General features: G+C 43.8%; 1 protein-coding gene across 1 annotated transcript in view; it reads right to left on the bottom strand.

The window, feature by feature from the left end:
* ANKFY1 (ankyrin repeat and FYVE domain containing 1) overlaps positions 1-27,338 on the bottom strand; it is a 109,693-nt gene that overhangs the window by 4,420 nt on the left and 77,935 nt on the right. Inside the window, exons 15-23 of the mRNA XM_049782151.1 lie at positions 24,039-24,207; positions 22,619-22,737; positions 21,477-21,633; positions 18,840-19,040; positions 11,749-11,925; positions 6,503-6,650; positions 5,557-5,647; positions 4,838-4,962; positions 983-1,129 (exon numbers count right to left, since the gene is read on the bottom strand). Coding sequence (XP_049638108.1) covers positions 983-1,129; positions 4,838-4,962; positions 5,557-5,647; positions 6,503-6,650; positions 11,749-11,925; positions 18,840-19,040; positions 21,477-21,633; positions 22,619-22,737; positions 24,039-24,207 — 1,334 coding nt within the window. The remainder of the gene's footprint in view (positions 1-982; positions 1,130-4,837; positions 4,963-5,556; positions 5,648-6,502; positions 6,651-11,748; positions 11,926-18,839; positions 19,041-21,476; positions 21,634-22,618; positions 22,738-24,038; positions 24,208-27,338) is intronic.

The raw sequence follows: 27,338 nt of genomic DNA, 5'->3' as shown, positions 1-27,338 counted from the left end.
CTGAGCTTGCTAGGTGAGTGTAGCACAGAAACCAGTTAACCATGGCACTTTCTACCTGCCAGCACAATGAAGGACTTCTTTTGGAAGTTTTCAAAAGGCCAATTAGCATATGGTAAGGAATAAACTAGAAGGGCTGAAGCCATAGTACAGTGGGTAGAGCACTTGCTTTTTATGTGGCCAATTTGGCTTTGATCCCCAACATCCTATATCATCCCCTGAGTACCGCCAGAAGTTAGTGCAGAGACAGGAGTAATCCTTGACCATCACCAGGTGTGACCCCCAAAACAAAGCTACTTGTGTTTCTTCACTTGTATTTGTCCATAGAGTGAATGACTAACATAATTCCCTCTCTACTATGAGCAAAGATGACAGAGTAACAGATAGGCCTATAAACTCTATCACCTCAACAAGGAACAGCAGAGACTGACAAATACAATGTGGTCAAGAATGAAGCTCTCTTCCACAGAGCACAGAGAACAATGGCATGGGCTGAAAAGGGCAGTCTTGAAAGCTGTAGCAAATCTGGTGAAGGAAGGATGCACAGAGATGCACAGACAAGCAGTGGGGTACCACTGTGATGACCACCTTTCTGGAGTGCATGGATGTTGGATCAGGGGAGGCGAGCACCTCATGAAGAAGATCGACAATGATCTTCCTGACAGTGCTCAAAGGTCTTTTTCAGTGGATGTGGAGAAAACAGCTTGGAAAACTCCTGGTTCCAAATTTGGAGTGAGTCAATTGACGTTTAAAGATGAAAATGTCTAGATAATTAACACTAGAACTGTGTGCATAGGAGCCAGAGTAACAGTAGTGGGAAGGGCATTTGCCTTGCTTAGATCTACAGCATACCATGTTTATCTGAACCTACCCTACATGATCCCTGACTACAGAGCCAGTAAACCTTGAGCACTGCCAATATGTGGCCCTAAAACAAACCAAAAAAGCTGTTTGATTGAAAGGAAAGAGAAAATTAGCTACTCACCCAACAGTCTAAACAGAAGCTGCTTGGTGGCAACCTGGTAGTTGAAAATATTGACTCCTTGGTTATTATTCACTCCCAGGCGAGCCCCGGACCGGACGATGGCACGGCATAAATTGGCATTCCCTTTCATGTATGCTAAAAGCAGCACTGGAAAGGAGAGGTGGGTTTACTTTCCTCAAGACATACATTCCCTGGCAAAGTCCCTACTGACATACAGGGGTCCAGAAAGAGCCTTTTGTGTTTAGAGCTTTGCATATAACAACTGAGGAGGAATCAGACTCTGAGGAGAAAACAGACCATTTTTTATTGGTCTTCCCCTGGCATCTAATACTTGGTTTATCCCAAAGAACAAAACTCTTCACACAATATAACATAATCTAAAGATGTGAATTACACATAGATGAAGTTAAATTAGTTGAAGAAGAATCAGCATGGGAACATGCACTAGACCACTGAACTTCCTCTATGAGGGGAGAGGCCCAGAGAGTCAGACCTGGTCAGGCCCTCCTACCAATCACAGATAACTGCAGCTCTGTTCTGCTCACATTCGCTGGAACTAGAGTTTGTTCTTTGCATGAACAGTTGGATATGAGCTATCATTTACATTATTACGCGGGGTAGTAGACATTTATTTATTTATTTTGGTTTTGGGTCACACCTGGCAGCACTCAGGAGTTATTCCTGGCTCTACAATCAGAAATCGCTCCTGGCAGGCTCGGGGGACCATATGGGATGCCGGGATTTGAACCACCGTCCTTCTGCATGCAAGACAAAAGCTGTACCTCCACGCTATCTTTCTGGCCCCAGGAAGTAGCATTTATAAGATTTACAGAATTTTAAGAGTCACTGTTTAAGATGCTTTTTTCCACTTGCTAGTGTCAGAAACCAAATCCAAGACCCCACATATGCATGGCAAGTGTGTGTGGGTTTTGTTGTTGTTGTTGTTTTTGTGTGTTTGTAGTTTTATTTATTTATTTTGTGGTTTGGGGGCCACAAACAGTGATACTCAGGGGTTACTCCTGGCTATGTGCTCAGAAATCACTCCTGGCTTAGGGGACTACGTGGGACATCAGGAGATTGACCGAAGTCCGTCCTATGTCACCCTCGTGCAAGGCAAACACCTTACTGCTGCGCCACTGCTCCAGCCCCACGGCAAGTGTTCTATCACTGAGCTGCAGGCCTGGCTTTATCATCCAGATAAGGGAAACAAGGTCTTTGTCTTTTGGAAGCCTGACAATGAAGTACCTGCTTGCCCAACTTCTCTTGGGCAGCAGTCTCACTGGAGTATATACTACATACAGCAGTCACAATCAGGGGTTGATTCCTCTGAAGTTCAATTTTCCTTAAAATAAAATAAAATAAAATAAAAGAAATAAAAAGAAAAGAAAAGGAAGAAAGGGCTGTAGTAGTACCACAGAGGTAGGGCATTTGCCTTGCACATGGCCAACCTGGTATGGACCTGGGTTCGATCCCTGGCATCCCATATGGTCCCCCAAGTCTGACAGGAGCGATTTCTGATGTAGAGCCAGGAGTAACCCCTGAGTGCCACCGGGTGTGGCCCAAAAACCAAAACCAAAACCAAAAAAAAAAAAAAAAAAGAAGTTTCCTTAAAATACACATTGAGCTATCAAGGGGAAGAACTCTTCCCCAGGCCAAGAACTGATGATTAAATATTTGGTTTTACACTGACGTTCAGGATATCCTCTAGTGAGCATATTTCTATCAAAGGTTATAGAAACAATCAGATATGAGGATGAGTGAATGGGAATACAGACACAGCAAAGTCCTCAGATAGCCCTGGATTGGAAAGATATTTGGGTTTCATTTTGTTGAGTCTTTTGTTTCCTTTCTTGAAAAATTATGACACAATATGAGCACTGCTGACCTTATAGGGTTCTTGTGAGTATTCAACAAGAAAATGAATGAAAGCCATCACAAATAAACAGTGACCGTGGCTAGCTAGAGCACACCAGGATATAGGTGATAAAGTAACCTCTTCTATAAGCAAAAAATTGTGTTATTTTCTCAAAGCATGATAATATATACTGTATTACATTTCTCCATCTGCAGCATGTTAGGTATGTTTTTCTATTGTTCTTTTGGTCACATTGGTAGTACTTGGGTCCAAAAGACTGCTATGGCCATAGCCTCATGCAAAGCATGTGACTTAACTCTTTCTGTACTACCCCTCCTGTCTATTAGGTGTTTTAATAAAGAGCTGCTATAGTGTTGGGACATTCTTGGCATAATTGACAGTGCTTTTGGAGCCACCAGAATTCACCTGGTAAAGACATCCAGGAGGCCTCACACATACACATACATTTTCTTCTTTTTTTTTAAAACTTATTGATTGATTTGGGGGGGGGGGCCACACCCAGTGGCTCAGAGGTTACTCCTGGCTCTACACTCAGAAATCAGGCCGAGGGACCATATGGGATGCTGGGAATTGAACCAGTCCCTCCTGGGTTGGCAGCATGCAAGGCAAATGCCCCACCCCTGTGCTATCTCTCAGGTACACCACCCCACATTTTTTTTTTTTTTTTTTTTTTTGGTTTTTGGGCCATACCCAGCAATGCTCAGGGGTTACTCCTGGCTGACTGCTCAGAAATAGCTCCTGGCAGGCACGGGGGACCATATGGGACACTGGGATTTGAACCAACCACCTTTGGTCCTGGATCGGCTGCTTGCAAGGCAAACTCCACTGCGCTATCTCTCCGGGCCCTACCCCACATTTTCTAACATTTTATTCATCCCCCCCATCCCTTAGGTGATTATATTCTCTCTCTCCTACCACTGGTAATTTGAGCAGCTGACTAGCTAGTTTTGGGTGTGGTTCCAAAACTTCCCAAACAAACAAAACCGGGCATAAGAGAAAGTACAGTGGTTAAGGCACTGCCCTTACATGTGGCCAGCTCTAGTCCAATCCCCAGCTCCAAATAGTCCCCTTGAGCAGAGCCAGGAGTAGCCCCTGAGCACCACTGGGTATGTCTCCAAAAATGAAACCAAAACCAAAGAAAATAGGAGGCATTGGTGGAGGGAAAGCTTGTGCCTACTGCTTATGCTACCATTCTGGCCCCAAAGTATCCTTTTTCTATCAAAAATCTATTGGTCACTATTTCTCAGAGTAGCAGCAAATCTCTTAAAGACAACTGGAAGAAAAACATAAAAGTGCAGGGCGGTTCGATCCCCCGGCGTCCCATTCGGTCCCCCCAAGCCAGGAGCGATTTCTGAGCGTAAAACGGGTGTGGCCCAAAAACCAAAAATAAATAAATAAATAAATAAATAAAAATTAACAACAAAAAAAAATAGCTGATAGGTCTGTTTGGAAATGGATAGAGATTTAGAGTTCTAGGTACATTTCAGATATATTCAATTTAGACATTACCAAACTCCCTGTATCCTTGAAAGATGCTTAAGAGTGCCTAGATGATCGTGGCCACAGCAATAATACAACGGGCAGGGCATTTGCCTTGCACATGGCTGACAGGAGTTCAATTCCTGGCATCCTACATGATCCCCAAGTTGCCAGAAGTGATTCCTGAGCATACAGCCAAGATAACCCCCTGAACACTGCCGGGTGTGGCCTCCCCCGAAAAATAAAGAGAACCCAGATGAAATGCACTGCGCTAAATGTGTACCTGCTTCGTAGTTTTCTTTTTTATTTATTCATTTATTTTGGTTTTTGGGTCACACCTGGCAGTGCTCAGGAAACCATATGGGATGTCAGGATTTGAACCACTGACCTTCTGCATGAAAGGCAATGCCTTAACTCCATGCTACCTCTCTGGCCCCCAAAGTTTTCTAAGTAGCAGGAAATATGAGTGATACAGGACAGACAGATGTCTTTTTACATACCTGTGTTTCCTTCTGTGTCAAGTTTATCTAGGGGGTACTCAGGCATGCACTCTAAGAAAAGATCAAAAATAGCTGCTGCATTTTCCTTGCCATACTGTCCCAAAATGTGTAGTGGTGACTGGCCTCTGAGAAAACAAATTGGAAAAGTTAGGTCTATATCTGCCATAGCCATTATTCATAAAACAAAATTATTTGACTCTATGAGGCTGAATAAATGTAAAGTATATCTAATAAGTCACATTAAATTTTTATTTTACATTTTTTTTTTTTTTTTTGGTTTTTGGGCCACACCCGGTGACGCTCAGGGGTTACTCCTGGCTATGCGCTCAGAAGGCGCTCCTGGCTTGGGGGACCATATGGGACGCCGGGGGATCGAAACGTGGTCCGTCCGAGGCTAACGCAGGCAAGGCAGGCACCTTACCTTTAGCGCCACCGCCCGGCCCTTATTTTACATTTTTATTGGTATTTCCCTTCTTCCCCCTTCTCTTTACTGTTATTTACGGTTCTCTTTACTGTGGCTGATGATGTGATAAATGGAGTCGCACACACAACTGGCTATGACACTTGCAAGAGGTCATAAAAGTTTTTCTACCATGTGTTTTCAAAAAGAAAAATGCCAAAGCATCAAAGGCCAGCTAGTTGAGTGCCCCAGTGGCGTGCACCGGGGGCATGCACCTGAGGGGCAGCTCCGGTCTCTGCCCTCAACCAGACACACTTACCTCAGATTAAAGGCTTCAGCATCCACAGAACACTCTGTCAGCAGGACCCGGATGTTGTTAAGCCGACTGTGCATAACAGCAAGATGAAGAGCTGGGGAGTAAATACTCTTACTACACAAGCCCACATGCATGGGGAGAGTACACCAACTCCTCCTCACCCTCACAAAGATTCCTCTCTCTCTCTCTCTCTCTCTCTCTCTCTCTCTCTCTATATATATATATATATATATATATATTTTTTTTTTTTTTTTTTTTTTTTTTAAATTCTTGGACCATACATGACAGTGCTCAGAGGCCACTGCTGTCTTGGTGCTTGGAAACTATGTGGGATAAATAGTCTTCCTGAGGGCCCGGAGAGATAGCATGGCGGCATTTGCCTTGCAAGCAGCCGATCCAGGACCTCAGGTGGTTGGTTCGAATCCCGGTGTCCCATATGGTCCCCCGTGCCTGTCAGGAGCTATTTCTGAGCAGACAGCCAGGAGTAACCCCTGAGCAACGCCGAGTGTGGCCCAAAAACCAAAAAAAAAAAAAAAAAAAAAAAAAAATAGTCTTCCTGCATACAAAGCACATGCTCTGGTCCACTGAGCAAACAAACCTTCCTTTAATGGGGCTCAGTTTGAACAGCCAATGGATACTCAGAACCATACCTCCCAATCTCCACCACCTCTCAAGATCAAGTTATAAACAATTCGTAAGTCTTTGCTTTTTGCTTTTGCGATCAAGAGTTCACAGCTTCACAAGAAGTCATTTAAGACTTCTGGGACTTACTCAGATTGGGAAGCTGCCCATTTAGTACAGGATGAATGTCTAGGATAGAACACTTCCTCTCAGACTACTCTTGAAAGGCAACTGATCTAAGATCTAAGAGTACAATGTGCCTCCACTTGTAGTGGAGGTGATGCTAAAGATACTCAGTATAAGATACAGAGGAATAACTGGCAATTACCATTGTTTCCATTCTCATCCACAGCAGCAAAGTCCACTCCATTCTCTAAGAGTACTGAACAGATGGTGGGCAGGTCCTGCTGAGCTGCAAGATGGAGGGCAGTCTGGCGATGCTTGGTTAATTCATTCACTTTAGCTCCTGCAAGAAGCTGTTGAAGTTGATTATATGAGCAACCCATTCATCACAACCAACCAAGGTCCCTGCTTTTCTTTTGACATCAACAAAATCTGCCCTCCTGGCAAAACTAGGAGCCTAAGGGTCTCATATACTAATGATGAGGAAGGCAAAGATAAATAGTCTGGAAGCTCTGACTATGACTTTCTTTCTTTTTTTTTTTTTGGTTTTTGGGCCACACCCAGCGGTGCTCAGGGGTTACTCCTGGTTGTCTGCTCAGAAATAGCTCCTGGCAGGCACGGGGGACCATATGGGACACCGGGATTCGAACCAACCACCATTGGTCCTGGATCGGCTGCTTGCAAGGCAAATGCCACTGTGCTATCTCTCCGGGCCCTGACTATGAGTTTCTAGTTCAATTCATCTAGAAGAGGGAGGAGGGAATCACTGCTAATCTGAGTTTACCAGTTGCCAATAAATGTAAAATTGCTGTTTCTTTTTTCTTCCTAGAAAAAAAATTGCACAAGAATGTAGTGATGTCCACTGCATTATGTAAGGATGTCAACGTTTTTTAATTTGTATTCTTTTGGTTTTGGGGCTAGACCCAGAAGTACGTAGGGATAACTCCTGGTGGTGTTTGGGGAGAACATATAGGGAGCCCAGGATTAAGCCCAGGTCACTGCATGCAAGGCAAATGCCTTCCCTACTGTACTGTTTCTCCCACTCAGGATGTTTACTATTTATTATAGTAAAATCTGATGTTATATGGATTTGGTTGTAAATACTATAAAATAAGTGCACAGTTATTATGGTGATTTAAAATACTATGATTTAGGGGCCAGAGCGGTGACACAAGCAGTAAGCCTTGCCCGAGCTAGCCTAGGATGGATCTTGGTTCGATTCCCTGGCTTCCTGTATGGTCCCCCTAGCCAGGAGCAATTTCTGAGCACATAGCCAAGAGTAAACCTGAGTGTCACCGGGTGTGGCCCAAAAACCAATCCTCCCCCAAAAAACTATGATTAACATAGAGAGAGGTTAATTTAAATAAAAGTAGCAAACTGGGGGGGGGGCAGATATAGATATAGTATATGATTGTTTTGCATGTACAATCCTCAGTACCCTATGAGGTCCCCACTAGGCGTAATCTCTGACCACAGAGTCAGGAGTAAGACCTGAGCAACACTGGTTATGGGGCAAAACCAAACAAACAAAAAAGAAAAACATGTTACATTTGATTTGACTTTGAGATAGAGAAATGTATATAAACTCAGTGCAAATAAAAGTATATGGACACGTGTTTGTGGTGCTGAGGATTGAACTCAGGGTCTCATACATATAAGGCAAGTGTTCTACCACTAAACTATATTCCTGGCCTAGAACAATACATTATGAGGGTTGGAGAAGCACATACCAGGCAATGCTCAGAGGGTACTCCTGGCGGTGCTTGGAACCATATAGGATGCCCAGGATCGAACCCGGGTTGGTTGTATGAAAGGTGAGAATCCTAGCCTCTTAGTACAGTAATTTTTTTTTTTTTTTTTGGTTTTTGGGCCACACTCGGCGTTGCTCAGGGGTTACTCCTGGCTGTCTGCTCAGAAATAGCTCCTGGCAGGCACGGGGGACCATGTGGGACACCGGGATTCGAACCAACCACCTTTGGTCCTGGATCGGCTGCTTGCAAGGCAAACACCGCTGTGCTATCTCTCCAGGCCCCATTAGTACAGTAATTTTAACCAGGTGGATTTCTTCATGCTATGTAATGTCTAGACCTATGAGGCATTTGATTGGGTATTCAAGGTCAGAGGATGCGGGAACTTGGAAGTCAGGGTCAGAACTGAGCAGCTAACCAATATCTTGATATTCACAGGACACTGTGTCTGTATACACAGAAATTAGGGGTACCTAATTTGTACTCTGACTGAAACTGCCAATTATTTTCTGTTAATAGAAACAGAAAATTTGGTGTGTGCTTGAAGTGCAGAGTGGAAGGAAGGTAGGGTGTGTGGATGTATCGCTGGGGATTAGATACAAGGTCTCACACATTTGAGGTATGGTCCCTCGAGTCTGCCTTGAGCGACTTCAGAGCACAGAGCCAGGAGTAAATCCTGAGCGCAGCTGTGTGTGGCCCAAAAGCCAAAAGCTCCCCCCCCCAAAAAAAAACCCAACCCACCAAATAAACAATAAAATAAAACCTCTGTAATCATTCTTTAGTTCATGTCTTTTGTTTGTGTTTACTTTAGTTTTTGGGTCACACCCGGCAGCTCTCAGGGGTTCCTCCTGGCTCTATGCTCAGATATCGCTCCTGGCAGGCACGGGGGACCATATGGGATGCCGGGATTCGAATCACCGTCCTTCTGCATGCAAGGCAAACACCCTGCCTCCATGCTATCTCTCTAGCCCCTAGTTCATCTCTTTTTATCTCCCTTAGGAGACCTCTTCATATGTGACCCTGTCGAACCTCTCCCCTCAACACTTCAAGGCAAATGTTCTCTTAATTCTAATATTTATAAAGTCATAAGGTTTATTTCCAGGATGAAATCTCCAGAAATAAAAATACCAGAGGCTAGAACATTTGCCTTACATGCAGCCAACCTGAGTTTAATCCCTCACATCCAGGAGTTATACCTGAGTGCTGAGCCTAGAGTAATACCTGAGCATCCCCAGGTACAGCTAAAAGACAAACAAAACAAAAAAAGAAAAATGCCAGGATATGCAAGCCTGGGCAAGTGCTCCAGTAAGCCTTCTATAGTGTGTACTTAGGGCCAATGGGAGGCACTCAGAGCTGCAAATTATAGAGGACAATCAGGTGACATGAATCCTGATCTCAGTCACAGTCCTTTCTCCACAATTAAAGCATAAAGGCTGCTCCCAGTTACGGGATTGAAATACGATATACAATCTGTCTTCCGCCTCACCTACCATTATTTTCTTCTAATCACCACTCAAATTTCAAGCAACATATTTTTTGCTCAGGACACACCACATGTACTTTCCAGTCTTTTAACCACATCCCTGGAGCTGAAGCTGAAGTGAGAGCACAGCGGTAGGGCATTTGCCTTGCATGTGGCTGACCCAGCACGAACCCAGGTTTGATCTGCAGCATTCCGTATGGTTCCCCAAGCTTGTCAGGAGCGATTTCTGAGCGCAGAGCCAGGAGTAATCCCCCCACCCCAGCACCATTACCAGGTGTGGCACAGAAACAAAACAAAAGCAAACAGGGGCCAGAGTAATAGCACATCGGTAGAGCATTTGCCTTGCACCTGGCTGACCCGGGACAGACTTGGGTTTGGTTCCCGGAATCCCACATGGTCCCCTGAGCCTGCCAGGAGCGATTTCTGAGCACAGAGGCAGAAATGACCCCCGAGCACTGCCAGGTATAGCCCAAAATCTAAATAAGTAAATAAATAAATAATTGCTAAAAAACAAACAAAAATCCCAGGAGTCAGAGAGATAGTATAGGAATTAAAGTATTTTCCTTGCATGCAGCTTACCCTGTACCACAGGGAGCCCTTGATCACTTCTGAGAATCACCCCAAGCCCAGACTGGAGATAGCAGCTGAACATTGCTGGCTGTTGCCTAACCATCATGTATCCCTACTCCCCTGAAAAATAAAACACTCTCCTTCTTTAGTGACATGATTTTATACTGGAAAAGTGAAGATTCAGAAATAGAAGAAAATAATGGCCACTGATAATTCCCAGGTTGCCCGGTCCAGGCTGATAACTCTGTGGCAATCTCAGAAAGGACGATTCCCTTTCCTGCACAAACCACAGCAGTCTAACACCACACCTGACACCCATGGAAAAAAAATGGTCCAGCTCTGTGATTAACTTTACCAACCTCCAAGCCACTTAATTTGTTTTGTATTTATAAATTCTGGACCATGCGACCACAAGACACCCTAGTATCTTATAGTATCATCCGAGTAATATCACAGGAAATCTGATGGGAAAATTACATAGTAATCTACCCGCCTCAATGAACCTAACCAGTAGCACAGAAGGCTCAACTAGCACCAAACCACAGCTCAGTCTATCCTTAGACACTGACTTTAGTAATACCATGGAGAGATATGACAATCATTTCAAATTGATCTATGGTGATCTAAGATTGGATAATTCCATTTTCCTTTGTGTAGTAACAATATGAAGCAAATTTGTTTGTGCCTGCTTGGAGGCAGGGTATGGTGGTGACTGGGGATATTGGTGAAAGGATGGTCATACTGTTGGAGAGATTGGTGTGCTTGAACTTTTTTTTTTGTTTTTGTTTTTGTTTTTGGTTCACACCCAGCAGCGCCCAGGAGTTACTCCTGGCTATATACTCAGAAATTTGCTTCTGGCAGGCTCGGGGGACCATATGGGATGCCGGGATTCGAACCACCGACCTTCTGCATGCAAGGCAAATGCCTTACCTCCATGCTATCTCTCCGGCCCCCTGCTTGAACATTTTTAATACCTGATGGCTGTATCATGAACAAATCGGTAAATTGCAGTGTTAAATAAAATTAGAAAAAGGGATAGCACAGTGGCATTTGCCTTGCAAGCAGCCGATCCAGGACCAAAGGTGGTTGGTTCAAATTCCGGCGTCCCATATGGTCCCCCCTGCCTGCCAGGAGCTATTTCTGAGCAGACAGACAGGAGTAACCCCTGAGCACAGCTGGGTGTGGCCCAAAAACCAACAACAACAAAAAAAGAAACAAATAGAAATTTTTATAATCTTTGCAATAATACAGATAAGCTGATAATCAGAAAGAATTCTTTCTGAGCTTATATTTTCTCCTTCATAAAATGTAAAAAGGTATACTCTATCCACTGTAAGTACTGGAAATTGAGAGTGCACATGAACTCTTGCTAATTAATGCCTACTTGGGAGTAGCCGGATTCTGCATAAGACCCCATTCCCAAGCTGCTTTACCCTGCCTTCAGCATCTGTCTGCCCAAGCAAAACTTGCTGGGCACTTAGGACAGGCAGCCCTTGGCACACCTGCTTTCCCAAGGATACTGGCTCTCAAACATGAGTTTGTTTGTTTGTTTGTTTTCCAAGTGCCTGGTAAACTATCTGTGATGAGAAAGTTCACACACCCAACATGGTTTGTCCATGTTACAAGCAATGTTTCAGTGATAATACTTACCAAATTGCGTACAATAATCTCTGAGCCTGCTTGGACAGCAAGATGCAAAGGGGTCAACTTGGAAGCATCCTGAACCCTGGAATTCACATTTGCCTGGACACTGATTAGGAACAGGACACTTTCAATATCAGAGTTTTGAACTGCCACGTGAAGAAAATTCCGGCCCTTGTTATCCACCTAAGGGAGCAAATAGAAGCCAAAATATTATCGGGCTCTCCTGTGTGAATGCCTCCAAAGCACTTGCAACTATGTTGGACACTGAAAAGCTCAGGTTTGCTGCTTTTCCCATAAATGCAAGAAGCTCCTCCCAATAACTCATAGTAAATGCAACCTTCACTGCTCCTCAGACCCACATGTTCACTATGCGTATGTATGCACTAACTATAATTGTGCTCACCTCATCTGGCCAGGGAAAGGGAGCTGATGATGATGGGGAATGCAGCCCGAAATATTCCTGCTTTGATTAAAGCAGAAGAAGCACCCAATGTCCTAATATCACTATAATGCCAGTCTGGTTTCTTTCTTTTTTATTTTTTTTTATATATTTTATTTAAACACCTTGATTACATACATGATTGTGTTTGAGTTTCAGTCATGTAAAGACCACCACCCGAGTCTAGCAGGAGAAGGTTTGGCAGGCCCATGCCATGCCAGAGGCCTGCTTGGCCAGGCCTAGGGGGGGTGTGGGACTTGGGTAACCCCAGCGCCCCTCTGCCGTCTTGCTCCAGATCTCCAGGGCTTCCCCGGGCCACACCCCTGGGCAAGCCGGTGAGTTGGGTCCCTTGGTGGAGCTTGAAGGTACCCTAGGCCTTCCCCCACCATCCATGCGGCTCCTTAGGGAGGGTCAGGGTGGGGCTCTGAACTTCTGGTCTCCCAGCTTCTTGAAGGATCTCTCCTTCCTGGGAGCCGGGAGTCTAGCAGGAGGAAGTTTGGCTGGCACTGGTAATCTCTGTCCAGTCTACATTTTCAAAATCGCGCGGGGGGCAAGAAACGTTAATAGTACTCTCACAAGAAACATTAATCATATTCTCACAAGAAACATTAATAGTACTCTCACAAGAAACATTAAAAGTACTCACTATCATTGAATTATGTTTTTATGTATGCAGAATGTCCATTTTGTACTCTGCCCTTTTGCATACCCCTTCATAAGTTCATATTTCTCTTTAACTTCTTTATCTCCTATCATCATTACTCCTTTTTTACGCTTTCTAACTTAAGTACTGTTGAGTCCTAAGTCACAGACCAAAGTGGTGCCCTAGAGTTAACACCCACCCAACTATTTTAAAAGGCATAAAAAGGACACATATCTTTTCAACATTTTATGGGTGTTTTCTTTGACGGCTATAACTTTTGCTAAATACTTTCTTATACAGTGATGATCCCCCCCAATGTTTTTTATCTTCTCTTTGTGAACTGCTCAATATGGAATTTGGTGTGAAATAATCCCTCAGTTTAATACTTATGTTTGAACCAAGTCATGGGTCTTGTTGGAAATGTTCTTATGCCCCCATATATCTGATAGCACCACGTGGCTTTATATCTTGTTTGCGTAGGCACACTAACATGGGAAAATACTATACATACCAATAAGTTCTTATCTAATAGAAATGGGAACACACATATCTTGTAGTGCAATGAGACCTTACACCCTGAACATTGACATAAAGACCTGGCACAGGCCTCAGAAGAATGGGCATTCTCCATTTACCCCTTGATCTACAGAAGACATTTACAAAACATCCAAGGTTGTATATAACATCACCCGGAGGCATTCCTGTACCAGAGACGACCCTACAGCTGCTCTGACATCGATCTACTCAAAAGAGACATCCCTTAACACTGAGAAGACAACAAGAACAATGACCTGCTTACTGGACAGGGCTTGCTGTATTGCCCCTTTATGGTGAGGTTTGTCTATAACATCACCTGGAAGCAATCCTCTACCACGGAAGACCCTACCACTGCTCAGACATCGTCCTGCTCAAAAGAGACTTCCCTTAACACTGAGAAGACTTAACAACAACAACCTGCTTACAGGACAGGGTTTCCTGCATTCCCCTTTCATGGTGAGGTGAAACGAGAAGGCACTCCACATCATGACTTCAATGTAGGACATGCAGATTCCAGAATCTTTAATACAGAAACATGAGACCAACAACAGAGACTGTGTGATAAGTGTGTTGGCACTATGGACAATGTCTTGGAGCGAACGATAACTTTCCTGAGGCCTAGAGCTGGTCTTATGCCAGGAAACTTCAGGGGTAGGATCTCTTTGTATTTAGGCCAAGGCTAATCCTTTCCATGCCTCTCATATTTTGGTGGGCCTATGCAAACAACAATTGCCACTCTAACACCGTTTTTACTGTGCTCCTTTGACTCTAATCCTTAAAATGCACCCACTTAAAATTTGAGGTTAACTTAAGCTAATATGCATGTACATGGAAATGTAAAAAATACTATGCCTCTAATGTTTAAGGAGTTACGTAAGTTTGATGGCTTTAGATTGCCTTGTGTGCTGTTAAGAAATATTATAATGTGCTACAATCTGGGGACTTGAGGGACAAAGTAATTGCACATGGATTCTGTTTTATTTATCTTAACTTTCTTTGGTGAAAGTTCAAAGTTAAGATATCAGCAAGGGGACTTCTTCTGATAATTATGTTATGGGTGATTGTCCTTCCACTGTAACTTTACCTTATCCTCTTTCTTTGCATCTTTTGTTCTCATAATTCATAATAAAAAAATTATAAAAAAAAAAAAAAAAAAAGACCACCACCCATCATCAGTGCAACATTCCCATCACCAATGCCCCAAATCTCCCTCCTCCCCACCCAACCCCCGCCTATACTCTAGACAGGCTTTCTATTTCCCTCATACATTCTCATTATTAGGATAGATCAAAATGTAGTTATTTCTCTAACTAAACTCATCATTCTTTGTGGTGAGCTTCATGAGGTGAGCTGTAACTTTCTGCTCTTTTCTCTTTTGTGTCTGAAAGTTATTATTGCAAGAATATCTTTCATTTTTCTTAAAACCCATAGATGAGTGAGACCATTCTGCGTTTTTCTCTCTCTCTCTGACTTATTTCACTCAGCATATCAGATTCCATGTACATCCATAGATATAGGACAATTTCATGACTTCATCTCTCCTGAAAGCTGCATAATATTCAATTGTGTATTTCCAGTTTTTGGAGGAATCTCCATATCGCTTTCCATAAAGGTTGAACTAGACAGCATTCCCACGAGCAGTGGATAAGAGTTCCTTTCTCTCCACATCCCCACCAACACTGTTTGTTCTCATTCTTTGTGATGTGTGCCAATCTCTGTGGTGTGAGGTGGTACCTCATAGTTGTTTTGATTTGCATCTCCCTGATGATTAGTGATGTGGAGCATTTTTCCATGTGTCTTTTGGCCATTTGTATTTCTTCTTTGTCAAAGTGTCTGTCCACTTCTCCCCATTTTTTGATGGGATTAGATGTTTTTTCTTGTAAAGTTCTGTCAGTGCCTTGTATATTTTGGAGATTAGTCCCTTATCTGATGGGTATTGGGTGAATAGTTTCTCCCACTCCGTGGGTGGCTCTTGTATCCTCGGCACTATTTCCTTTGAGGTGCAGAAGCTTCTCAGCTTAATATATTCCCATCTGTTAATCTCTGCTTTCACTTGCTTGGAGAGTTGAGTTTCTTCCTTGAAGATGCCTGTAGTCTCAAAGTCCTGGAGTGTTTTGCCTACATGTTGTTCTATATATCTTATGGCTTCAGGTCTGATATCGAGGTCTTTAATCCATTTGGATTTTACCTTCGTACATGATGTTAGCTGGGGGTCTAAGTTCAATTTTTTGCAAGTGGCTAACCAGTTGTGCCAATACCACTTGTTGAAGAAGCTTTCTTTGCTCCATTTAGGATTTCTTGCTCCTTTATAAAAAACTAGGTGATTGTATGTCTGGGGAACATTCTCTGAGTATTCAAGCCTATTCCACTGATCTGAGGGCCTGTCTTTATTCCAATACCATGCTGTTTTGATAACTATTGCTTTGTAGTAAAGTTTAAACCTGGAGAAAGTAATTCCTCCCATATTCTGCCAGTCTGGTTTCTAAGCTATAAAAATATTTTTAGAGGAGCTGTGAAATGGTTCAAAAGACTGGAACACAATGGGGCTAGAGAAATGGCACAGCAGTAGGGTGTTTGCCTTGCAAGCAGCTGACCCAGGACCAACGGTGGTTCAAATCCTGGCACCCCATATGATCTCCCATGCCTGCCAGGAGCGATTTCTGAGCACAGAACCAGGAGTAATCCCTGAGCGTTGCCAGGTGTAGCCCAAAAACCAAAAAAAAAAAAAAAAAAAAAGACTGGGACACAATCTTCTTATGAAGCATCCCAAATTCAACCCCTGACAGTGCCACTATCTCCAGTACTGCTGGAAAATGACTCCAGGAAAAGACCTTAAGCACTGCCAGGTTGGCCCCCCAAAACAAAACCTATTATAAAACCCTTTAGAAAGGGAGTAGGGCATAGCAGGGCATAGCTTGCCTTGCAAGCACTAGCCAAGGAAGGACCGCAGTTCGATCCCCCGGCGTCCCATATGGTCCCCCCAAGCCAGGGGCGATTTCTGAGCACATAGCCAGGAGTAACCCCTGAGCGTCAAACGGGTGTGGCCCAAAAACCAAAAAAAAAAAAAAAAGAAAGGGAGTAGGGCATAGCAGGTAGGGCATTTGCCTGGCATACGGCCGACCCAGGTTCAAACTCCTGTATCCCATATGGTCCCTGAGCCCACCAGGAGTGATTTCTGAGGACAGAAAAATCCCTGGGCACTGCAAGGTGTATATACCAAAAAACAAAACCAAAAGACCCTTTAGAAAAGTTCCTCTTTCGGGCCGGGTAGGTGGCGCTGGAGGTAAGGTGTCTGCCTTGCAAGCGCTAGCCAAGGAAGGACCGCGGTTCGATCCCCCGGCGTCCCATATGGTCCCCCCAAGCCAGGGGCGACTTCTTTTTTTTTTTTTTTTTTTTTTTGGTTTTTTGGGTCACACCCGGCGGTGCTCAGGGGTTACTCCTGGCTGTCTGCTCAGAAATAGCTCCTGGCAGGCTCAGGGGACCATATGGGACACCGGGATTCGAACCAACCACCTTTGGTCCTGGATCGGCTGCTTGCAAGGCAAACACCGCTGTGCTATCTCTCCGGGCCCAGGGGCGACTTCTGAGCACATAGCCAGGAGTAACCCCTGAGCGTCAAACGGGTGTGGCCCAAAAACCAAAAAAAAAAAAAAAAAAAAAAAAAGAAAAGTTCCTCTTTCACATGTTAGAAGAATGGGAAGCAGACAACATGTAGTAGTTCTTGCTCCAGTATTATAAAGATGGAAAAAAGTTCACTCAAATCAAACCAGAAAGAATTCATATACTTATAAGAGTTTGCATGCTGGGACAGGCGAGGGAGAGACAAAATGGTCAAGTCAACACATACATTCTATGTATATGGCATTAGTGTTGTTACAAACAACACATATACAATGATTTTTAACTAATAAAACTAGTTTTTGTTTTTTACTTTTAGGTCACATATGATAATGCCCAGGAGTTACTGTTGAGCAATGCTCAGAGTGCAGGTGGTACTGAGGATCACATATGTACTGCATATGAAGCGTGCACTTCAGCCCATAATGCTATCTCTCTGGCCCAATAATACCAGTATTGTATAGAAGGAAAATAAATTAGAGGTGAGTATTTCTATATTAATTATCACTTTATACGGAGCAGAGAAAGGCTAACAGATACACAAACCAGTCACATTTTAACATCAGATCAAAAGCTCCTCAAGTCTAAAATTTTTGTCTGTTCTGGGGTCACATTCAGTGCATGGGAGCTGCATGAGGTTTTGTGCTTGGTGAACCATGTGATACAGAAGACTGAATCTGCGGTTCCTGGGTGTGGCCCCCCCAAAAAAAACCCACACCTAATTTTTAAATTTTAGTTGACATATTTTTGTTTGTTTTATTTTGTTTTGTTTTTGGGTCACACCCGGTGGTGCTCAGGGGTTACTCCTGGTCTGTGCTCAGAAATCGCTGCTGGCAGGCATGGGGGACCATATGGGATGCCTGGATTCAAACCACCGTTGGTCCAGGGTCTGCCGCTTGCAAGGGAAACACCCTACTACTGTACTATCTCTCTGGCCCTAATTTACATCTTTGAAGACATTTCATTACTAAAGTAAGCAAACCACCATGCAAGAAAAAAGAAGCTCAAGTGGGGCCCCATAGATAGCTCAGCAGATAGGTCTGGAGCACAGAAGGCTTAATCCCACACAATCCTCTGAGAACTAAATGACCCTTGAGTGTTGGTGTGGTGGTGCCTGAGCATTACCAGATATGGCCCAAACACAAACACAAAAAAGAAAGAACCAAAAAAATAAGGATGAACCCAGCCATTTATGTCATAGAAATCCCTAATATAGACTGGTTGACATCACTTGCTTACTTTTCATGGGGAACTATAAAGGTAACTGATGTACAGAGCAGGCCAGTTAACTCAAACAACACTGATAAAACACATGAATGGCCTTATAAGGAAGGAAAGTAAGATTTCAAAACAAGGGGCCGGAGAGATAGCATGGAGGTAAGGCGTTTGCCTTTCATGCAGGAGGTCATTGGTTCGAATCCCGGCGCCCCATATGGTCCTCTGTGCCTGCCAGGAGCAATTTCTGAGCCTGGAGCCAGAAATAACCCCTGAGCACTGCCGGGTGTGACCCAAAAACCACAAAAAAAAAAAAAAAAAAAAAAAAAAAGATTTCAAAACAAATTTCAGACATAGAAAAGAATGTTCAAGGGCCTGAGCAAGAGTATAGAGGGGTAAGATGTTTGCCTTAAACATAGCCAACCTGGGTTCAATCCCTAGCATAGTTTCGTGAACCCACCTACAAGGAGTAAGCCCTAAAGACCACAGAGGAAGGAAAAAAGGGAGAGAGGGAGGGACGAAAAGAAGGGAGAGAGGGAAGGACAGAGAGAAGAAGGGAGGAAGGAAAATCGGTTTCCAGGTTCCAGGTGACAGGTTCCACCTTTTCAGGTATTCTGAAGAAATGACTGGATGTGGGCCACTCACTTGCTCAGCAGCCCCAGACTCTCGCTTGAGGATAGCTTCAGCTGCCTTGTTATTCTTGTAAGTCATGGCGCAGGCAAAAGGGGTGAGTCCTTGTCGGTCTCGTACATTCAAGAGGATATCAGGATGTGAAATCAACAACTGAATGATGACACTGTGTTGGTTGCTGATGGCCACATGTACAGGAGTTCTTCCTTCTGCATCCTATGAGACAAAGCACAAATTTCATTGTCCAAATAAGAGGGAAAAAAACTTATAAAAATATAAAGGGAAAAAATTATTTTTTGTTTTTGTGCTATACCCAGCAGTGCTTAGGGCTTACTTCAGCTCTACCCTCAGGGATCAATCTTGGCAAACTTGGGAGACCATATGAGGTACCAGGAATTGAACCTGGGTCAGGCACATACTAGTTTTCTACTTGTTGAACTATTGCTCCAACTCCAAAAAGTACTTAGTTCTATTATTATTATTATTGGGGGGAGCTTTTCCCAGGGGCTGTTAATTAAAACTGAATATGCATACAAAGCATGGACTCAGCCCACTGAGTTAAGATAACTGCCCCTTTAATGATTAGTATTCCTGGACTTGACTCACCACTTCTGCTCCTTGGTCCCTTTTTTTCTTCTGTTCTGAGGGGGTGGTTTTTGGGCCACACCCATTGGCACTCAGAAATCACTCTTGGCAGGCTTACAGAACCATATGGGATGCTGGGGATCGAACCCATATAGGTCCTGGGTGACTGCAGCAAGGTAAATGCCCTACCTGCTGTGCTATTGCGCTCTGCCCACCTCACCATACCCCACCCCACCCCTGTCCCCTTTTTTTTTGGAGGGCGGGGGGTGTCACACCGGCTGCTCTCAGGGGTTCCTCCTGGCTCTACGCGAGAAATTGCTCCTGGCAGGCTCTGGGGACCATATGGGATGGTGGGATTTGATCCACCGTCCTTCTGCATACAAGGCAAACACCCTACCTCTATGCAATCTTTCTGGCCTCATAACTCAATATTTTTTTTTTTTTTTTTTTTTTTTTTGGGCCACACCCTGTGACGCTCAGGGGTTACTCCTGGCTATGTGCTCAGAAGTTGCTCCTGGCTTCTTGGGGGACCATATGGGACGCCGGGGGATCGAACCGCGGTCCGTCCTAGGCTAGCACAGGCAAGGCAGGCACCTTACCTCCAGCGCCACCGCCCGGCCCCATAACTCAATATTTTATTGTGAATATACATCATTAGTTTCTTATTTTGTTTTGAGGTCACACCCTAAGTTCTCAGGGGTTACTCCTGGCTCTGCACCCAGGGATTATTCCTTATGGTAGTTGGAGGACCAAATAGGTGCTGGGGATTAGAACCTGGTTTAGGCATGCACAAAACAAGTACATTATCTGCCGTATCACCTCTCTGGGACAACTCATAGTTTATTTACACATCTGTTCTTGGGCACTTGCATTTTTTTTTTTTTGTCTTGCTCCCCCACCCCACCCCCCCGCCATGCTCAGGGGTTACTACTGGCTCTGCACTTAGAAGTACTTCTGGCAGGTTTGGGGACCACATGGGATACAGGGAATTAAACCCAGTTCAGCCACATGCAAAGTGCAAAGCAAAAGCCCTACCTACTGTGCCACTGCTCCAGCCCTTGAATTATTTTCTTAGATTCTGATTATAATACATAATGCTACAATCAATATAGTGTATATATCTTTTCAAATTAGTATTTTTCTGTTGAGGGGCAGATGCCAATAAACAGAATTCTGATAGTTGTATTTTCAAGTTTTTGAGAAGTATCCAGACTACTTTCCATAGAAGCAGAACTAGTTTAGAGTACTGGCAATAGTAAAAGAGGGTTCCCTTTTCACTGCACCTGGAGGATAAACACATCTTTTTTTCCTCTCTGAAAATCAATACTACCATCCGGTTTGAAATGGGCTTTTAAAGAGAATACAAAAATTACCAAAAGCACTCCCCCAGCACACAACTTTCCAGGAAATGAGTCAAGGGAAATTGCAGGCCCCACACAAACTAAGTTATGAGGTCAGCACTCATCCTCACCGCCTAGTTCTAACAGTCCTTATTTGGCTGCAGGACAGCTTATATCACAAGTTAGAATGTTGAAAGGAAGTGAGTTTCCTAACTTGGGTTCTTAACTGAGTTCATGGAACATTTCCCTCAGGTAGAAACTTGAAAAAAAAGCATCAATGGAAAACTGTAACTACAAGAATATAAGCTAAGAAAAAACCCACATCTTCTCATGTAATAAACAGGACAAAGACACAAAGAAGAAATTGTCTTTTTTTCCTTGGGAGAAGGGGAGAGTGGGGTCCATACCTAGCAGTGCTCAGAGCTTACTCCTGGCAGTTCTTGGAGTACTATATATGATGCTGGGGATGGAACCAGGATGAGCATGTAAAAGGCAAGCACCTAAACCTCTGTACTCGAGGACCCCCAAAGAAAAAAAGTCCTATCTTGAATTAAATTTCTTGGTGATTCATTTAATTCAGAGGAAGAAAGTTACTTCATCTGTCTGTGTTTTCCCCCCATTCACAGTAAAAGAGGACCAAACTGTTGAATACATAAGGGCCCCTGCAATGAGACTGACTTAATTCTTGGTTTACCATCTACTGCCAAAAAAGAGAAACTCTCCATACCTGTGCATTAACATTGGCTCCAAACTCCAAAAGACACTGTACTGTCTCCTCTAGTCCCCAAGAAGCTGCCAAATGCAAGGGGGTCTGTCCATCTCTGGCCTCTTCCTCTCCTTCTCCATTAGGACCTGGTTTTCTGGGACTATTCACATCACAGCCACTGCAAGGAGAAATAAAGGAATGAAAGGAAAGGCTTTAACAACGCTTCCACCTAACTAAAAGCATTCTGATCAACACAAAGCAGCTGTCTGATCCAAACAACAAAGCAGTTCCTGCTGCCAAGGATTGCTGTCCTTGGTCAGTCCTTGGCCTCAATACTAGCCTGGGTCCCATGCCCATAGATTCTTCTGTCATTACCATTGGGGAAATCTGTGTAACAAAACTTTTTTGTTTTTGTTTTTGGGTCACACCCGGCAGCACAAGGGGTTACTCGTAGCTCTTCGCTCAGCAATCGCTCCTGGCAGGCTCAGGGGACCATAATGGATGCCGGGATTCGAACCACCGTCCTTTTGCATGAAAGGCAAACGCCCTACCTCCATGCTATCTCTCCGGCCCCAACAAAATGTTTTTTAGCTCCTCAGATGATATGCAGCCTTTTAAAGTTTCAGACTCACTATATCTGAAGAGGCTTGCCTCCCACACAGCCTGCATGCTGAGGTCTGAAGCCCATGTCAGCTCATCTCTGGCAGTATGCTATAGTCAGCTACCATCATCTAGTTTAGCTTTCTGATTCTTTTTTTTTGTTTTGTTTTTTTTTTGTTTTTTTTTGTTTTTGGGCCACACCCGTTTGACGCTCAAGGGTTAATCCTGGCTATGTGCTCAGAAATCGCCCCTGGCTTGGGGGGACCATATGGGACGCCGGGGGATCGAACCGCGGTCCTTCCTTGGCTAGCACTTGCAAGGCAGACACCTTACCTCCAGCGCCACCTACCCGGCCCCTAGCTTTCTGATTCTTAAGATTGGGTACTTGAATCCCCCTCCCAGTGAGCCTGGCTCAGGACAGACTTGACAGAACAAAAATCTTCTGATAGCCTGAATAATGAAGTCAAACCAGTTACAGACATGGAAAGACTGTGTGTAGACTAAAGAAGAGTGAGTTTGCAAGTCACTAAGTAAGATCTGAAGAGCTCTTTAGGCTTTCGCACCTACGAATGAGAAAGCAGGCAGTAGACTCATTGTTTTCATCAATGGCTCTGTGCAAGAGTGTCTGGAGGCACCCACTGGGTCCTGCACCCCAACAAGTGGCATCGCAACCATGTCGGACCTGCAGAAAATCATAAGTTACTCTCAAACACTAACTTGCAAGGTGAACTTTTTTATTATATTTTCATACTATATATGTCGTTAAATTTATTTTTCAGGCAGGAATAATTGACAGCAAGCTAATAATCTGTATCCCTTCTAGTTTCACAATACTAGTTAAAATCTGTTCTGTGAGGATTGGATATGTTGCTCAGTAGTAGAGCATATGTGACATATGTGTGGGAAGACAGAAACAAATGAAAGACACAAAAAAATCCAAGTGTGGACATACACAAGTCCTCAGTAAAATATCTAATAAAGAGGCAATCACAATAATAACTGGGTTAAAATCCCAAGTGCAAAATAACTTAATGTCACATTTCAGATGCTCCACAAAGCTAAAAGAGAAACTTCTATTGGAGGGGGTCTGTCTTTTGAAAATGGAGACAACTCTGAGATTTAGGTATTCATCACTAAGATGACAGTATGGACAACCCATATTAAATTAACCCATAACAGAAGAAGACTCTTTTTGGGGGGTGGGGGAACCAGAAGGAAATGGAGTTATACTCTTTGAGGCTCAGGGGTTACTACTGGCTCTGCAGGGATCAAATAGGATGCCAGAGATTAAACCAGGAAGGGCCGTGTGCAAGGAAAATGTCCTACCTGCTGCACTATCATTCCAGCTCTGACAAGAAAAGACTCATGAGCTTTCAGGCTTTTTGGTACTTTTCTCAGTATAAAAAACCTAAAAACAGGAGCCGGAGATAGCACAGCGGTAGAGTGTGTGCCTTGCCTGCGGCCGACCCAGCATGGATCTGGGTTAGATTCCTCACATCCCATATGGTCCCCCGAGCCAGGAGCGATTTCTGAGAGCAGAGCCAGGAGTAACCCCTGAGCACAGCAGAGTGTGGCCTCCAAACAAAAAACAAAGAGAACCTAAAAACAAAAGTGTTTGCAAAGAAACTGTAAGTTTCTTTTTTTTTTCTTTTGGCAGGGAGGTTGTATCACACCTAGCAGTTCTCAGGGCTTTCTCCTGTCCTTGCTTGCACTCCTGGCTCACTTTGGACAGGGCTTGAGGGACCATATGAGATGCAGAGAATCAAATTCAGATCAGTTTCATGCAAGGCAAACACAATGCCCACTGGACTGTCTCTCCAGTCCAAAGAACTCCAAGTTTCTTTTTTAAGTAACTTTCAACTGCTCATCCTAATTTGCTGCAGAGCAAACCTCTTGCTTCTTTTTATTGCTACACAGACATAATCCATCTGATGTAAAACATCCCCATTATGTATAAAGAGGCAGAAGTTGAACTTGTTTCACCAGAGTTGATGCAATATCTTCCAGATTATTGGTCAATGCAAGCCATAATGGGGGATTCCCTTTTTCATCTGGTACAGACATATCAGCTCCTCGGGTGCATATGGCATCGACAACAAGTGGAAGCTCATTCCTGATGGCCAGCTGTAGCGCTGTCTCCCCATCTTGCGTCCTGTCATCCAAGAACAAGAAAACCAACAACATTTGTAGCTGAAGCCAAATGATAAAGGAACGTTCCCAGAGCAGAATTTCCTGTGTCACTTAAACTTACTATAGGGACCAGAGCAATAACACAACAGACAAGGCTTTTGCCTTGCATTGGGTCTACTCAGGTTCAATCCCCAGCATCCCTTATGGTCCCCTGCACCTGCCAGGAATGATTTCTGAATGCAGAGCCAGGAGTAACTCCTGAGCACTGTGAGTGTGGCCCCAAACTGCCCATCTCTGCAAAAAAAAAAAAAAAGAAAGAAAGAAAGAAAGAAAACTTCACTCATATTCATTAATATTCGTTGGAGGAAATTTAACTTCTTAATAGCATGTTATTGCCACCATTTTTTTTTTTTTTTAGTTTTTTGGGGGGGTCACATCTGGAGATGCTGAGGAGTAAATTACTCATGGTTCTATTCTCAGGGATTATTCCTGGTGGTACTTGGGAGATCGTCTGGGATACTGAGAATTGAACCTGAGTTGGCAGCATGCAAGGAAAGTACTCTACCTGCTGTACAATCTTTCAGACCTCTACTACCATCTTTTATTATTATTATTATTATTTTGGGTTTTGGGTCACACCAGCAGCGCTCAGGGTTTACTCCTGGCTCCTTTTTTTTGTTTTGTTTTTGTTTTTGGGTCACACCCGACACCGCTCAGGGGTTACTCCTGGCTCTATGCTCAGAAATCGCTCCTGGCAGGCTCAGGGGACCATATGGGATGCCGGGATTCGAACCACCGTCCTTCTGCACGTAAGACAAATGCTTTACCTCCATCCTATCTCTCCAGCCCCTACTCCTGGCTCTTGTGCTCAGGAATTGCTCCCTGGCAGGCTCGGGGGACCATATGGGATATTGGGGATTGAACCCAGGTTGGTTCCGGGTCAGCTGTGTGCAATGCAAATGCTCTACCTATCACTGTCTATCACTCTGGCCCAATTTATATATTTTTTTTTTTTTTTTTTTTGGTTTTTGGGCCACACCCGGCGGTGCTCAGGGGTTACTCCTGGCTGTCTGCTCAGAAATAGCTCCTGGCAGGCACGGGGGACCATATGGGACACCGGGATTCGAACCAACCACCTTTGGTCCTGGAGCGGCTGCTTGCAAGGCAAACGCAGCTGTGCTATCTCTCCGGGCCCCAATTTATATTATTTTTAAGAATTGTTTTTAGGGCCTGGAGAGATAGCACAGCGGCTTTTGGCTTTCAAGCAGCCGATCCAGGACCGAAGGTGGTTGGTTCGAATCCTGGTGTCCCATATGGTCCCCCCGTGCCTGCCAGGAGCTATTTCTGAGCAGACAGCCAGGAATAACCCCTGAGCACCACCAGGTGTGACCCAAAAACAAAACAAAAAAAAAATTGTTTTTATATTTGAGCAACACTCAGTGGTGCTCAGGGATCATTCCATATGGAATGCTGAGAATTGAACCTGGGTCAAATATATGCAAGGGAAACATCCTACCAGCTGTACTATTGTAAGGACCTCATAGTACCACCTTTATTTTTTTAAATTATTTTATTTGCTAGTATAATTTTTTTTATTAGAACAGTAAGTGCTTATTGGGAGTGGAGCTTGCTTATAAGTCAGACAAGACACCTCAGTACAGAATATCATCATTAGGCATAATCCCTCCCCATCAATGTGCCTTATAATTAAAATCAGCGTTTTCTTTGGGGCCTGAGAGATAGCATGGAGGTAAGGCATGCAGGAGGTCATCTGTTCAAATCCCAGCGCCCCATATGGTCCCCTGTGCCTGCCAGGAGCAATTTCTGAGCCTGGAGCCAGGAATAACCCTGTCAGGAATTTCTCCTGACAGTACTAGAGGGATCATATACAATACCACCTTTTTTTTTTTTTTTTTTTTTTTTTTGGTTTTTGGGTCACACCCGGCAGTGCTCAGGGGTTACTCCTGGCTCTATACTCAGAAATCGCCCCTGGCAGGCACAGGGGACCATATGGGATGCCGGGATTCGAACCACCGTCCTTCCGCATGCAAGGCAAATGCCTTACCATTGTGCTATCTCTCCAGCCCATAGTACCACCTTTAAAAAAAAACAGCCCAGTGCCATCCATATTGAAAAAGAAGATAATCAATCTACATCCTATCATGCTGCAATTTTATAGGCTGTTTTTCTTTTTTTTCCTTTTTGTATTGTTTTGGGGCCATGCGCAGTGGTGCTTAGGGCTTACTCTTGGTGGGGGTTGGGTGCATATGTGGTGCTGGCTGAGTGCAAGGCAAGCACTTTAATCTCTGTACTAGTTCTCTGGCTCCAAAAAAATATTTGTTTTGGGATATACAGTTGCTTTTTTTTTTTATTAAATATATTTTTTATTTAAGTAACATGATCATATTTGGGTTACAGTCATAACCAGAACACCCCCCTTCACCAGTGCAACATTACCCCCTCCCCCTTCCAATCCTCTGCCTGTTTTCGAGACAGGCATTCTACTACAGTAATTTGTTTTTAAGTTCAGTAAGTTGTATTTTTTTCCTTAAAGGATAAGAGTAAAAATATATAGTAAAAGTGTGATAGTGGCAATCGCCAATGTTTGCATAGGTCCAGAAAAATGGAGAAAATGGGAAAAAAAAATCCTTGACCTGATTACAAAAAGGCCTCACCCCAGAAGTTTATTGGCATAAGACAGACTCTGGGTTCCAGGCATACCAGTCTGTCCAACTCCAGTCATTCTCAATGTCCCGGTGAAACTTTTTCACACTTTAGCTATAGTTGGTTACAGTTGCTTTTTAAGGTATACTAAGCAGTGGCCAGGAAAGACACCACAAAGGACTGGAGTGCATGGTTAACATGTGGAGACACCAGATTTGATTACTGGAACACATGTTCACTCAAGCACTACCAGAGTGGCCCTGCTAACAATCAGCACTGCTTGGGAGAAATCACTCCTCCTTCCAAAAAAATATAAATGTCCTAGAAGAGGGCACCCTTACGACCAACTTGGCAAATAATTCTTTCTCTTTCACTTAGTCATTAAGAGTCATCTCACACTGTATATCAATTTTTCTGGAAATAATATATATATATATATCTTAAGAAATTCAGTCATATTTTGGGGGTCTCTGTTTTGTAATGTTTTGG

The sequence above is a fragment of the Suncus etruscus genome, chromosome 1 (genome assembly GCF_024139225.1).
Source record: "Suncus etruscus isolate mSunEtr1 chromosome 1, mSunEtr1.pri.cur, whole genome shotgun sequence".
Classification (NCBI taxonomy): Eukaryota; Metazoa; Chordata; class Mammalia; order Eulipotyphla; family Soricidae; genus Suncus; species Suncus etruscus.
Note: the sequence above shows the minus strand (reverse complement) of the source record. Positions and strands in the feature narration are given on the sequence as shown.